The sequence below is a fragment of the Corella eumyota genome, chromosome 1 (genome assembly GCF_963082875.1).
Source record: "Corella eumyota chromosome 1, kaCorEumy4.1, whole genome shotgun sequence".
NCBI lineage: Eukaryota > Metazoa > Chordata > Ascidiacea > Phlebobranchia > Corellidae > Corella > Corella eumyota.
This window is the reverse complement of record NC_137490.1, coordinates 1,957,551-1,973,256: the sequence shown is the minus strand read 5'-3', so window position 1 is coordinate 1,973,256 and position 15,706 is coordinate 1,957,551. Positions and strand designations below refer to the sequence as shown.

General features: G+C 29.5%; 2 protein-coding genes across 2 annotated transcripts; one reads left to right on the top strand and one right to left on the bottom strand.

The window, feature by feature from the left end:
- Nucleotides 1–279: 279 nt before the first annotated feature.
- On the top strand, nucleotides 280–9,710 carry LOC145763691 (sodium- and chloride-dependent taurine transporter-like). The gene is made up of 14 exons (XM_082575196.1): nucleotides 280–379; nucleotides 698–819; nucleotides 1,948–2,079; nucleotides 2,799–3,072; nucleotides 4,659–4,791; nucleotides 5,130–5,264; nucleotides 5,753–5,856; nucleotides 6,112–6,205; nucleotides 6,645–6,788; nucleotides 7,265–7,402; nucleotides 7,894–8,100; nucleotides 8,522–8,695; nucleotides 9,057–9,129; nucleotides 9,359–9,710. The coding sequence occupies exons 1-14, from the start codon at nucleotides 348–350 to the stop codon at nucleotides 9,400–9,402; spliced, it is 1,806 nt and encodes a 601-aa protein (XP_082431322.1). The 5' UTR covers nucleotides 280–347; the 3' UTR covers nucleotides 9,403–9,710.
- On the bottom strand, nucleotides 9,518–12,093 carry LOC145763690 (leucine-rich repeat transmembrane protein FLRT2-like). Its single transcript, XM_082575195.1, has one exon. The coding sequence runs from the start codon at nucleotides 11,987–11,989 to the stop codon at nucleotides 10,055–10,057; it is 1,935 nt and encodes a 644-aa protein (XP_082431321.1). The 5' UTR covers nucleotides 11,990–12,093; the 3' UTR covers nucleotides 9,518–10,054.
- Between the last annotated feature and the right edge of the window lie 3,613 nt (nucleotides 12,094–15,706).

Sequence of the window (15,706 nt, the reverse complement as noted above, 5' to 3'; positions counted from 1 at the left end):
CCTAATAATAACATTTTAATACTGTTTAGTATGTTGTTATAAATTTGTAAGTCAATATTAAAATTTGTGCAGTTTAAAACCTAATGCCTAAATATTTTATAAAATCAAAAAAAATTGAATTTAAAAGACATATATTCGTTGACCTATATATAAATTTTAACCCGACGTTTGCCAAGTATGTTATGGTATATAACTGGCCTCCCTAGAGAGAAAGTATAAGAATTGCGTAACAACCTTTACTGAAACGAAATTTTAAAAGCTCATTCACTTTCCATTGAAATTTTACTGTGCGTTGATATCACGGGAATTTAAATATAGGAATAGTTTTGTAATTTGTAAAGTTTAAAATGTCGATCACTAGCGAAGAAAGAATAACAAAGTAAGTTTAAAAAAATTTTTTTACTGGTCTTAAAGATTATTTAATTTGCTATAAATAATTAAACAGATCGTTATAATATATTTAACTAACTTAAGCAATATGCTATAAACCAACAGAAATTAAATTAAAGAAAAGTTGTCAATAAAAATCATAACAATAGTGTCGTATATTGACGTCTATGTGAATAATAACTGTGTTTGGATTTAAATAAAACCTTCTATTTGAAACAACTTAAAAATCAATTAGCGGTACCAAAATATAGATTTAACTACCAGTTAATAAATAAGATACAGAAGATTAAAGTTTATATTTACCAAGGTTAAATAGTGGTCGCGAGAAATGGAGAAATAAAATTGATTTTGCTTTTTCTATTGCTGGAGGTTTTGTGGGGTTGGGAAACGTGTGGAGATTTCCTTATCTGTGTTATAAGAATGGAGGAGGTAAGTGGGTAAATAACCAAGGGTTTTACCTGAAGCGACTTTAGCTTTTAAACGAGTAGATAATGTTAAATCCGAAGATAACTTTACCCTCGACAAGGTTTAATTTGAAAAAATAAAGAGACATAAATACCGTGTTATCATTTTGGTTTAAATGTATGTAAGTTGTCTAGGGTTTAAAAGATATTAAACCCAAATTTGATGCACATGTTACCCTTAATTTTGAGTAGCTAAAAAGATAATTTGATTACTTATTTGCTAACAAAATATTACAAAACGTTAGGTACAAACAAAAATATTTTTAAGAGTAAGTTTTTGTTTAATCTTAAAAATCTAACACAAACTTTATTCCTAATGGTTTTAAAAATTGTAAATGTTTAGCAAATACAATATGAAATAAACTTGTAGTACGTGTGTTTTTTTGAAACTAAAAAATCTAATTTTCGAAATTTAAAAAAAATTATTTTCTCAGTCACTCAAAGTTAAACACATTAGTTTTTTTAGCAGTTTAAGTGTTAAACATTTAGTAGAAGTTAAAAAAAACGAAATATGTCCAAAAAAGTCTTGCCTTGAACATTTAAAAATTCGTATAAATAATTATATTTTTAGATAAAGTTTAAGCTAAGTTGTTTTAACAATTGTTGAATGTTTTTAAAATGCCCTTTGTACAAAACACAAAAATACTTTCAATTATTATTTCTATTGTTAAAAACTTAAGGAGTTTATATTTTATAAAATTGTTTTTAAATTTCTTGCTATTGTTGATATTTCTACAAGTTCTAAATGTTATTTTATAGGATTTATAAAGTAAATAAATGTATTTTACTATTAATAGACATAAGTATATAATTTTATTTTTTACAAATTTTAAATGTTTTAAGCCGTTTATTAACATATGATTTGTGGTATCACCTTTTTTAAATAAATTTTATCTTATTTTTTATTTTTATATATTTGTCAACACTCAAATATAAATATTTTTAATTAAATTTGCGTATTGTTATTTAGCTGTCAACGTAATACTATATGGCTATCTGTATTAGTTATAACTCATTGTTTACAATATATTAGTATAACGCTTATATACAAAAAAAATGTTTAACTTTTTTTAATTTTTTTTTCATATTTTAGGTGCCTTTTTAATTCCCTATGTTATATTCGTTGCGATTGGTTCTTTACCTGTATTTTTCCTGGAGGTTACTATAGGTCAATTTACCAACTCAGGAAGTAGTTTAGCATTTCGACTTGTACCAATAATGAAAGGTATTTAATAAATATGTTCTATTCTCTATTTATAGTTAAATTATTATAAGGCTCGACTATTATGGTGCTTGCTTATATGGCATTAATTGGTTTAGCTATTATGGTCCTTTAATATGGCAAGGTTTATGGTCTGTTTTAGTTAAATTAATATTAGGTTTAACGAATATGGTGTTTTCGTGCTTGTTTATGGTATTAATTGGTTTAGCTAATATGGTCCTTTAATGTGGTAAGGCTTATGGTCTATTTTAGTTAAATTAATGTTGGTTTTTACTTTAATAGTGCTTACCCTGCTTGCATATGGTATTATTTGGTTTAACTTATGTGTCCTGGTTATATGGTAAGATTTATTGGGTAATATATTGCTTGGGTATCACAAAAAGTTTAAAAATAGTATTTGTTTAATATAGTAAACTACGTGTTGTTGCAACTTGCCCAATAATACAGTAAACTATTTATCCTAGAATTTGTAAGAAAAATTAAGAAACGAACGTAATTAAAAATTTGGTCAAAATAATATGATATTTTGGATACATTGCTTAAAATTAAGTCAACGTTATATTGTAATGCGTTTATAATTTATTCTTTAACGTTTAATAAAAATTAAAATCTAAATTTCCTTTCAAAAACTCAATGTAATCAAATTTAACAACAAAAATTGTTTTTTTTTTTATTTAGAAAACATTTTTAAAATTTAATTCCTGCTTTTTTTTACATTTTAGGTTTAGGTGTTGCAATAAACGTCATCAACTATTACTTTAACGTTTATTATGCCGTCATATTGGCTTGGTCGTTACGTTATTTCTTTGCGTCTATGACGTCACAACTCCCGTGGGCAAGTTGCAACAACACGTGGAACACCGACAACTGCTGGGTTTTCGGTAAAAACAATCTAACCGATGACGTCACAATTAATTATGATGTCATAAATAGAAATATAAGTAACGCGACGCACCTGGTGATGAATAAAACTTCGTCAGTGAGGGAGTATTGGGAGTAAGTGAAAAATTTCCTTTTTTCCTTCTAATCCATTTTTTTGAGTTTTAATTTTCCTTTATTTTCTTTTTAACGATTCAAAATGACGACATTTTTGTTATCCATAAATTTACCAAAAGTGTGTATCTGCCATTTATTAATAACATACACATTTCATTTAAAGAAATATACAAAAATATCTAAATAGGTTCATTCTAAAAAGGTTTTATAGTTTTAGTTCTATTTGTTAAATTGGTTCAGTCGAAATAGTTACCAGTTTGTTTACATTTCTTGCGGCAAAGTTTAGGTTTACAACGTTGAAGTCTTGCCACAACTGTATTGGTTTTATACAAAACTTTGTTACAATTCTTAAATATTTGCCACCTTCAAAACTTAAAAAAAATGTTTTTTTGTAAAGTTGGTTTTAATAACTATAGCCAAGTTTATGATTAGGTTAAAAGTAACATATACAAGCTTGACCTAGCCAATGTATAATAGGCTTCTAAATTTACTTCAATAATGCCTAAATTTACCAATATTTGTCTTATTCTTACTTATAAAACTACTGCATACAACACTTTATAGTAAACTATACTATATAAAACTCCATAAAACATAAGCTTACAAGCTGCACAATAGAATCTTAAGAATAATCTTAATGTCTGATGTTCTTAAGGCAAGTCTTGAACCTAGTGACGTATTTAATCAGGCACGCGAAACAACACAACAAAAATTTTGTGATAACACCAAAATTAAAAAGCTACAGACTTTGCTAATTTTAGGAATGTTTATCTAATAATAAATTGATGTTGAATACATAATAAGTTATAAAATATAGATAATCTTGAATTTACACATTTTTATCTATGTAAATATTTTAATATATTATTTTTTGTGTTTATTATACTTATTTTGAATTAATGGTATATAAATTAGGGCAATGAGCTATTAATACGTTTAACATTATGTAAATCCCTTGGGTATATATTCTACTCACTCTCAATTATAAAATTCACCAAACAGTTGTCCAACATCATATTCTTAACCCAAGACCAATTTAAGATTTATAATTTTATCTATTTTTTAATTTGATTTACTTTTAAATATTTTATTTGAAATCCTGTATTAGGTTATAATTAAGGGTCACAAAATTTAATTAAGCATGAATAGCAGTATTAACTTTGCGTATTTATTTTTGTTAATTGCGATATAGTTTCTTGTTTAATTCATTGTCCATGTACTAATTTTGCCTCTATGACTCAATGTTATGACCTATTTATGTGGTAATCATGATCTAATAATCATGATCAACATAACCTTTCCTGAGTTTGTTAAATCATTGAATTCAATTACAAATCAAATTTTGATTGTGCAAAGCTCAATAGCGCCACTTAACGACAGCATTTAAACCACTTTAATTACATAATAGGGTACCGCAATTAAGCTATTTAAAAAAGCGAAATAAAACTTCATTTAAAACACAATTATATACCCTAGAAAAGCATAATTTAAAAAATAACGACAAAAAATGTTTTGATTCGTTCATATCAATATTATTAATTTTAATAAAAACTTTAGTTAATAATTTTGTCAATCTTTTATTGCAGACGAGGAGTTTTAGGTAAATCGAGTGGAATCCACGAAATAGGAACTGTAAGATGGGAATTACTTTTGTGCTTGATCTTAACTTGGGTTATTCTTTATTTCTGTATTTGGAGAGGAATTGGTTGGACAAGCAGGGTAAAAGCTTTAAACTTAATTTTAATTTTAGAAATTTAGTAAGGCAAAAAGTAAATAAACAAAATGTGAACACAAACTAAAATATTTATAAAAATATTGTCAGTTTTTCTGTCTGTGCTCGCTTTACAGGCTACATATAGCCAGTTAGTATAAATTTAGATTTGTAATGTAGTCGAAACATTTGCTTGTTGTAATTTATCAATTTACACAATAGCCTTTTCAATCATTTGAAAGCTTATAAATTAATCATAAGACCAATTTTTTTAAAGCCATGATGTTTAAATGCTTATTTTTATTTATTAAGTTTTTTTTAAATGATTTTTTTTTATATTTTATAGGTTGTTTATTTCACTGCCACATTTCCACTAATAATGATGTTTATTTTACTTGTTCGTGGTTGCACGCTAGACGGCGCTGTGGACGGGATTATATTTTATTTAAAACCCGATTTATCGCGGCTTCAAGACGTACAGGTAAATTTGTAATATTTTTATTTAATCAAAACTTTTTTACAAACAAGAAAATAACACTAGTCCCGTAGTTAGGTTAAGCGGTCATGGCGGCGAACTACGAGCCGAAAGGTTTCGGGTTCGAGCCGCACCATTGCCACACTATTCGCCCTTGAGCCCGGCGTTTCCGGATAACTTAAACACGTCACAATATCACATCCCTACCCAACAAAAAATATAAAACCTTTCACTTTAAAGTTATGTGGAAAAAATAACACTAATTCAAAATTGTTTATTTTGTCTGATAGTATAATGTATAACGATCAGGCGCTGGCTACGGGCCTAAAGGTTTCGGGTTCGAGCCGCACCAATGCCACATTATTTGCCCTTGAGCCTGACTTTGCAAATAGCTCATAACATGTCTTAACAGCACACCTTTTAATAAAAAAAAAATCCAATTTTGTTAAAATAATAAAGAAAAATATTCAAACGAATATTTTTATATTAAACAGGTCTGGTTAGATGCAGCTACCCAAGTATTTTTCTCTTATGCTTTGTGTAAGGGAATGATTATTACCATGGGAAGCTACAACAATTATCGTTACAACAGTTACAGGTATAATCTATTTGCTGTATTTTGTTCAAACAATATTTTCATAGAGCAACTTTTTAAGCTAATTAAAACAGATTTGAATTAAATTTTTTTTAATTTGCGTTAACTTTAAGGTTTTTATTTTTCTTAACTCTTTAAAAAATCATAGTATACTCTATCTTATCCATAAACTATAACATAGGCTACTTGTACAAAATGACTACTACATACCTCTGTACCAGCTTTTCTTTAAAATGGCTTTAACTTTTCTATATTTAGAGATTGTATCTGCCTAGCATTGCTTAACAGCGGAGTTAGTTTTTTTTCTGGATTCGCGATTTTCTCCGTTCTTGGTTTCATGGCAAAAGAACAGGTACAAGTAGAAATTCAAGTTGTAACTATTTTGTGAACTTTTTGCGTTACGAGTGCTGTTACATTCTTTATTCAAGCTGATTTTGATCTAGTCGTAACACGTGGGGTGTTCTAAATACAGACATGACGTCACAATACAAGGAAGAGAGTTATTTTGTTGTCACTATCCAATGCTTTGTCTTTGGAACAAGCCCCTTTGTGAAAAGACAGCTGATTTTAGCGAGATTAGAAAGAGCCGTAACGTGGTACCGGACTCAATCTATTCTATTAATTATTATTTACAACTTTGCACTATAGCAGATTAACTATAGAGCTTTAAATACACAATAACTACTCATATAAAAACCAAGAAATACACTAAGCAGGTTGCTAAAGTAAAGTTTTTTTAAGTACTTTAACTGATTGTAAAAATATTTTAACTATACTGATTTTTTTTACAGAACGTCCCAATATCTGAAGTTGCTGAGTCTGGTCCCGGTCTTGCGTTTATTGCCTACCCGAAAGCTTTGATGTTGATGCCTTTTCCACAGTTTTGGGGATGTCTCTTTTTCTTAATGTTGTTTCTACTGGGCCTCGATAGTGAAGTAAATAAATAAATTGAATTATGGCAAAAAATGTTAGATTTTTAAGTGTAACGAATCCGTCATTTTCTTGTTTACGCTAAGTGATATCTGTTCCTAGTCACGTTTACACCTCATGTCACGTGTTTACACCGTATCTCCATCACGTGGGTTGTATCACGTGATTTATTAGTTAAACGTCTTGCAGTGTAATATATGTTGTATTGTGGTACAAGATTGTGAACGGTTGTTTGTGAACCTTTTTGCAATGAAATACTATAAGATTAAAACGGCTTTCATACAAAAGACTATCAGGCAAATAAACGTTACATAAGAAATGGTTGTTTAACATTATTTTTTGTTTTTAAAGTAAATTTCTAAAAGTCCGTAGTTGCTATTTTTTTAAACCTAAAAAAGGTTTTTTTATACTTTAAATATACTTTGGCTGTCACACTTATAGGCCTTAAACGTATAATTAACTTTAAAACTTAATTTTTTAGTTTGTTGGTCAAGAAACGCTGATGTCAGCATTTGTAGATTTGAATCCAAGCTGGTTCAAACAACCTTGGCGAAGAGAAATATTTTTGGCTTTTCTCAGTTTTACTCAATTCCTTATTGGAGTTTTAATGATAACAAATGTAAGTTTGCAACTACAACTATAATTTATTTGCAACTATAATTCGATATAGGTCTGACTGTCTTTAAATGTTCCCTTTTATTACTGTTATGTTTTATGCTGTCTGTAAGTACCCTTTTTTAAATTTTAAGCAGTTTGGTGTAGTGGCGAAACATATATCATTACTACATGAGGTCCTGGGTTCGATCCCCAGTGATCTTATGCTGTAGCGCGAGTAAGGCGCTATAAATGGTATGAACTCCTGCTAAGCCAGCTCTTAATCAGAAGCTTTATTATCAGGCAATTACAACCTAAAATATCTCAAACTGCCAAAGGCAACTTTAGGCTGGCTCCAGGGTAAAGAATGTTACCCAATGTTAAGACAAAAAGTCAGCCTTTCCACATTAAAGATAAATAGATATACCAAAAAACAGTACAGGACAGAAAAAAAAATTTACTCCCTTTACCGCCTTAATATAGGTATATGTTATAACGTATTTTCTATACACGCAGGGCGGTGTATACGTGTTAAACATGTTTGATAACTACGGAGCAGCAGGGTGGAGTTTACTGTTTATAAGTTTTTGTGAATGTGTTGCTATAGCTTGGTTGTACGGGATTAAAAGATTTTGGAACGCCGTGTGCGACATGATCGGATTTCGGCCTAGAAGCAAGTGGTTTAAATGGTGTTGGGTCGTCCTAACACCTCTATCTTCCATTGTAAGTTTTTATTAAGTTTTAAAGTTATTAAGTTTTTTTCACCCCTAATTTGTTAACGATTTAAAGCTTCTAAGTGCAAAAATGTTAGGGACAATAATCGCTCGGAAGTGGACGACCCTTGTCTTCTAAGTGTTTTATCTACCACTACCTTAGTTTTTTTTTAAATAAAACATGGTTTTGTATGGCTCCGTAACGCAGTGCTTAAGGTTCTTGGTTTAATTCTTACTTTTGACATGCTTTATTTTTTTATGTAAAGAATGTTAATAGTCATTACTTTAGTCCAAAAACGAAAATTAAATTGACAATACTATTAGCACTAAGGTTTATGTAACTATATAAAAATTATAATAAAATGACTTTATGTAATTAGTTGATTTATCATTTTTGTATAAACTTTATTATAAAATTTTATTCCTCACAGGTTTTATTTTTCGTGAGCTTATATTACTACAAACCCTTAACATACAACAAAGTCTACGTTTACCCAAACTGGGCAATAGTTTTATGCTGGATGTTAGCTATGAGTTCTATGGCCTGGATTCCTGGCTATGCTTTCTATAAATTATTTGTTATCTCTGAAGGAACTTTTCTTGAGGTAAAGTTTGTTTAAATTGGGTTTAATTTTGATTGAATAGCTAAATATATATATTGGTAGACAGCGTGGTGTAGTGCATAGAATATTTGGGTTTACTACGTAAGGACCTGGGTTTGATTTTTTCTGCTTTTATACTGTAACGCCCCTAAGTAAGACGATTCAAACGTTACGAACTTCTAATAAGCCCCCCAAAAAAATTCTTTAAATATGTGTACTCTATGTTTTAAAAAGTTTTTGGTGATTTTTATATAAACGATTGAAACTTTGATACGATTTGTTTTTTTATTCATGGTAACATCTTGAATGTTGTAATGGGTGTTCCATGAAATAAAATAATGTTTTTTTACTTTACTTTTTGCAGAGACTCAAGAATTCGATTAAACCTGAAATTGAAGTCAAAAAACCCAAGGACTCGTGGCAAATACAAATGCATGGTACAAATAGTTAGGTTATAATCAGATTTTAAAGATTAAATATTATATAAAATATTATGAATTTTAGTATGTATGAATGGACAATATAAGTATGTTGTATTATTGGTCGGTTTGGTGCCTATATATATTATCATTTGTAATAAATGAATAGCTACCAACCATATTTTAAACAATTTTGAAACTTTTTTATCTGTTAAGTACAAAATTAAATTTTGATTTTTTGTTTTAGAAAATTCTGCCCAAGAAAAGTTATTTGATTTCGAAATGAGTTAAAAAAGAATATCTTGGACTTTAAATTAATAAAAAATCTTCAACATCTTTCAATATACCCGTTCAACTAAAGTTTAAAATCTTGACTTTTGAAGATAACAAAATTCGAATATATTTTAGGTAGCGTTTATTTAAGTATAACCCTGGGCCAGCCAGTTACAATATAGAAATAGAAAACAAAAATGTATGCGAAAAAAAAACAAAAACAAAAGTTTTTACCAATATGAACATTGGTTTGAACTTATAATAAAACAGCACCCATATTAATAATCAGTGTTTATTTAAATATTTCTATCGCCAAAAGCTGTTAAGTTATGTTATGAATTACATAGATTTAAGCTTTTTCAGCATAGCAAATTTGGGTATTAATCAATATGTGAAAAAGGGAGAATAACTAAAATGAAACCGTACTAAAGCATCGCAAAATGTTTTGCTTTGCCACATTTTAAAAAACAAAACAACTTTGCTTATTTTAAAGTAGAGCCAAATAATAAATAAAAGTTTGTAAGCTAATCGATCAGAGTAAAAAAACAAATATTTCAACCCCTTTCAATCTGTTCATAAAGCAATACAACGTTGCCTTTACAGTAACACACTTGGCGTAATAACATTAATAGCTTGTTATATGAAATTGAGCTTTAAAACTTGGTTTAAATTAAACTAACAACCCGGAATCGTGAAGTTTATCGTAATCGCCCGAAAGTCGTTCGTCACCCGATATTACCGCGTACGGATGTCTATCGTCCGAAATATTTCGATTGTTACTTGTATGTGACGTCATAGTAGACACTGTCTCGTCGTGGCTGTCGCCGTAGCAACTGTCGCAGTGGAGCGGAACGTCCTGACGCGGAACCAGAGTGACGTCGAACTCCTGATTGGCGCTAACCAGGGGAACCCCCTTGCGTTCGTAGAAATTGTTCGGAGTCAATTGTCGTGTGACAGTGACCTCATTGGGGGTTAAAAAAGGGGGTAAAAACCGCTGGGGGATGTGTTGACCCCCAGTGGCTTCGTAGCGACGTCGTTTGTGGACCCGGGTCTTCCTCATGTAGACAACAGCGGCAACAGTGGCGAGAATAACAAGCAGAACCAGGCATCCAATGAGGATAAAAACCCAAACCGGCAAACTTATTTTATCCTCAATAAACATCGGCGCTTGGGTCGTTGTCACGTGGTCAATTGTTCTCACGTCTTGACATTGTTTGATCCCGATCTGATCGGGGTGCTGGTATGACGTCACAATACAAACCATGTATCGCGTCAGAGGTTTGAGGTCGACGACGTCGGTTTTAACACCGGGCAAGATTTGTAAAGTTGTGTAATTTTCCATCCATAAGGTGGCGGTAGGGGTGAGATCGTTGTAAGTGTTGTCGTTGTCGCTGAGAGTACAATCATCACACAACATAGCACCGTACATTAATGAGAAACTAACGTAGGGGGGTTCGGCACCCTGGGTTGGGTTATACGTCACTGACAAACCGTTAGACCCAATTTTGTCGATGTTAACCTGGTAAACTTTGTGCGAGCATTTTAACGACTCCACGTCCATACTTGACAAGGTAACACCGTTGAAAACGTGAGGTGTTGCACACTGTATTTTTCCTTCACTTGTAGTGAGAATTGATGTTGTGTATGTCAACCATTGCTTCAAATAAACTAAATTGCAGTCGCAGTTCCATGGGTTGTCGTGAAGTTCTACAGAGAGTGACGTAGGCAGGTCACTGAACGCGTTTTTCTCAACGCTACGTAGTTGGTTTGAAGATAAATCCAATTTCTTGAGTTTTGGGAAGTTCTGAAGGTCGCCTTGCTCTTGGGAAGTAGAGAAGATGTACTGGATCTGGTTGTTTGATAAAAGAAGATCAGATATATTCATTGGAAGCTGGGATGGGATATTTTTAAGGTTGTTGTTGCTTAAATCCAGGGTTCGTAGACTGTTTAATTGAGTAAATGAGTTGGTTTGAATACGAGAGTTTGTAATATTGTTGTAACTAAGATCCAATATAATTAAGTTGTTTAAATTCTTGAGCACATTTTCTGACACAACTGCAATCGAGTTATAATCGATTCTTAAACTTTTAAGACTTTCTGGAAGTCCTTCTGGGATATATTCTAGATCATTCGACGAAAGAACCAACTCTTCTAAATTACCAGCTCCAGAAAACGTCTTCAAGTTTAGCCCCTTATCAGTCAAGTTGTTAGAATCGAGATGTAGCTCAACCAAATTATCCAAGTTATTTAGAGAAGTTTTTCCAACGTATTTAATCTTGTTTGAAGTCAGAGAAAGATATCTCAAACTTGACGGCAACTTTGTAGGAAATGACGTAATCAAATTATCGTGAAGATCTAATTTTTGAAGGTGTTCTAACTGCGATAAATAAGGCTCAAGAGTGGGACCGTTTATAATCTTATTCCCTTGTAGTAAAAGAGTTATTGTATCAAGAGGTATTCCGTATGGAACCGCAGTTAAACTTCGTTCGTTGCAGTACACTGTCTTTCTTCTTTTGTCGCATCGACAATCTTGCGGGCAGCCTTGTGACGTCATAATATTGATTATGATGAGAAGTAAAATCACAGCAGCAGAACGGAAATTCATATTGTTCTTTGACAATGGAGACGAAATTAGGTTTAATATTTAATTCAGATTTATGGATTTGATCTTTTTTGTTTTCAATACAATCTGTAAAATTAAAAAGAATATTTGATTAAAAAATAGATAACCATTTTAAATTGCAATTTGCTATTTTTTATTATAGCTTACACTAAATTTTAAGTATAACTGCCCTTTTTAATATTCTTACTCGTATATATATTATTTAAACTAAGATTCGATATTTTTTCCGCATTTGCCAATTTGTTTAAGCTACAAATAACAATAACGGTGATAACATAATTCATTAACTGCTAACTATCGCACCTAATAAACTAGTTTAAATAATGTGAGAAAAATGTCTGGTTTAAGATAGAATTAAACTAAAAATGGTAATTAGGTAATAATTAGGTAACCAAGTTTACAAATTAGCTTTTTATAAACACTTTATTAGAGTTTAATTTTCTAAAATACAGAATTAATTAATTTTAATTTTGTTGTTGGCCATTTTAATTATTAGCATTAGTTTAATTGTAACTTTAAATGGTTTTAAATAAATATATCTATTTTATTGAAGTACTTATTTTAATTTAAGACAAATGACATAAAAATATAAGCATTAATAAAATACTAAGCGTTAATAAAATATAAAAACAACCCAAAAATTTTGCAATATTTGTCTTTTTTAACACGATTTTTTTTAACAATTTCATACCGTTTTTTATAGATTTTTGAACTGCACTAAACCTATATCTAAATGCATTTTCTTAAATAAAGTAAAACCGACTTCTATATACCTATACTTTTATATACCTATTATCTGGGTTGACTAACACCGTCACCATTTGCATGAAGTTTTAAGTCACTTTAACCGTAACGAAGGTTAGTAATATTATTAGTAATCTCAGATAGACTAACACGGATGAAATTTGCGTGAAATTTTTTACGCTTAAATTTTCGACGGAACGAAAACTTAAATGACGTCATCGAAATACCAAAGCAAAAATTTAAACCGTATCAAAAGCTTAAAACGAAAACAAGTTCGTAAAATCTAAACAACTAGATTTAACAAAATATTTGTAAATATTTAAACCTAATTTTGAATATTTATTAAATACAATAATGAAAATCTAAACATATATTAACCTAAAATCTTAACAGTTTTTGCCATATTTTAAAGCAATTCTAATAACTTCAGCTTAGACTTAAAACTATTTTGAATAATTTCAGTCACATGCCTTTTCTAAGACTGAAAATCTAATTGAAATCTTAGCTAGTATACCATCTGCAGGACGAACTGTAAATAAAAGAGATTTCCCTTTTTTTCTTAGATTCGAATAAAAGGTTTTTGTTCTACTGATCTATATAACTTGTATTTGTTCAACTGTTATCCTATCTCGCCTTTCTTTACAAGAAATTTGGAATTTTTTGCAAGTTTAAAATTTTGGCAAAATTAATTAAAATTCAACTTGCAAAAAAATATTTTAAAATATTTGCAAATATTTATTTTTTTTAATATAAAAACCTGTTAGTTCTACATTTCAATTCAACAATTGTACAAACACGATATTTTATCTAAATAAATTCTTTTAAAAACTATTTTTACTCCTACAATTTCGATTGCGAATAAATTATTTATCAAATGCGAATTTAAAGAAATTAACTGTTTAGGCTAATAAGGAAAACTTGATTAAAAAAAATCAACTTATCTAAAATTAAAACTTTTCTAAACTTAAAAAATAAATGAAAATTTATCTTTTTAAATATTTATAATTTCTGACACAAAAATATATCTAGTTTCAGGACCTTTACTGGAGTGAACCAAGTTACAATTGACTTCCAAAACAGTAAAACCAGGATATTTAAGCGAACACAAGTACTACAAAGTCGCTAAATCTAATTACAGACGCGCGAAAAAGTCGGCCTACTACTTTCTAGTTCAAGGTTGCCCTATTTGCAGGCTAATAAAAAGTGGACGCAATGTTTGCTTTAAATTCCCTTGAATTAAAAGTCTGCCAGTTTCAATCAGACTTTCTAAAACCTTATTCAAACAATTAATCAAAGAAAAAAAACTTAAAACCATCCGAAAATTGAAATTATATCTTTGAAAATATTTTAAATTTCTACTACATAATAAAATGTGTTTTTTTTTATTTTAGTTTTGTTATAAATTTAAACACACTAAAGACTAAGCTATAACACTAGTTACACGAGTCTCTTAACAGTTTATATAAAAGAAAATATGCACAAATTTTGCATAACTATTTTGACTGCATTTTGTTGATTTCAAACAAAGATATACCGGTCCAACATTACATATCAACTACAAGAACTGCGGGGGTTATTGTTACGTCATAATCCACTTACAATAACTCCAACGTGGAGTTTAAGATTGGGAGTTGAAACCAGTAATTATAAACTTCATATTTGGATTTTTTTAATCTTTTAAGCAGAAAAGAAATCGTGGATTTAACAGCGGAAAAATGTAGTTAAAATTAACGCGAAATTTTTGACAAATTTGTCGGATATTAGGGTTTACATTTGAGGGTAATTATAAAAACAAATTAGTCTTAAAATTTGTATAAACATAAGGCAACTTTAATGCTAACATATACTAAGTTTTTTTTTGTTACTTATTAAAAAAAAAAAAAAAAATTATGACATCATATAGAAAAATATTTTTCCAAAAACTTTGACTAATTTTAGAGGCTAAAAAAATCAAATATTTTTATGCATCAGTCAAAACATTTTGACCAAACCATAACAAAATAATTTCCAAATTTGTAATTTACCAGACTCTGCTTAATCCCCATGTATTCGTAAATGAATTTGTAAACACGAACTCGATATCTTAATAGGACGTTTATGTGAACTAATTGACCGATATTTGACACTCTAAGGCTCGATTAAAATGTGAAATCATCCGTAATCTATTAAAGATAAGTTCAACTTCACTTTCTAGTCAAAAATATTGCTAAAAGATGTAATTCAATCATTTTATATTGATCCGAGGATTAAGTGTAATGCGATTTTTTAAACTTTTATTTTTTTTAAAGTGCGTTATGATATTTATATAAAACACTATTGTGGTAAAACGATAAAAAATACTTTGTTTAAAGTATTGGTAAATTGAATTATAAACCTGTTTGATATAATAACGCAAAGTATATATTATTTTTTTTTATATAAGAAAATGTTGATATCTTAGCTGTATATAATTATAAGCAACAAAAAAACGAAGTTGCTAAATGCCTTATAAACATAAGCAACTGATTATATAGGCAAAGTTTTTAAATTTTTTTACCATTTCTAATGTTTGATTTTTTTTCCGTTCTTATTACGATAAAAATAAATTAAAATTTATAAAAAAATCTGTTTTACCAAATGTTGCAAAATATTTAACATTTTCATTTCATTGAACTCTAAACATTAAGGTTAATTCCCTTCTTCCTATCCCCTGCTAATTAACCAGATTTACTACATGTCGATATTAATTATAGTGTATTTAATCCCATAAAGTTAATAATAAGATTATATATAGGAACTGGTTAGGGCAATTTATAGGTTATACGTTTCGTATCAAATTTTAAGATTAAAAAATAATTTTTTTGTTCAATTTAAATTATCCGCGACTTTTTTTCGATGAATGCGGTCACGTGGTTCATGCACGTGCAAACCGTTTGTGACGTCATAGTAAAGATTAGCAGGACGCAGTTTCCGTAT

Excerpts from the sequence above, each read along its gene's own strand:
- LOC145763691 (XM_082575196.1), top strand. The coding sequence starts at position 348 with ATGTCGATCACTAGCGAAGAAAGAATAACAAA. Across the intron at positions 5,857-6,111 it reads TATCGTTACAACAGTTACAG|AGATTGTATCTGCCTAGCAT; the intron begins GTATAATCTATT and ends TTCTATATTTAG. Across the intron at positions 7,403-7,893 it reads GAGTTTTAATGATAACAAAT|GGCGGTGTATACGTGTTAAA; the intron begins GTAAGTTTGCAA and ends CTATACACGCAG.
- LOC145763690 (XM_082575195.1), bottom strand. The coding sequence starts at position 11,989 with ATGAATTTCCGTTCTGCTGCTGTGATTTTACTTCTCATCATAATCAAT.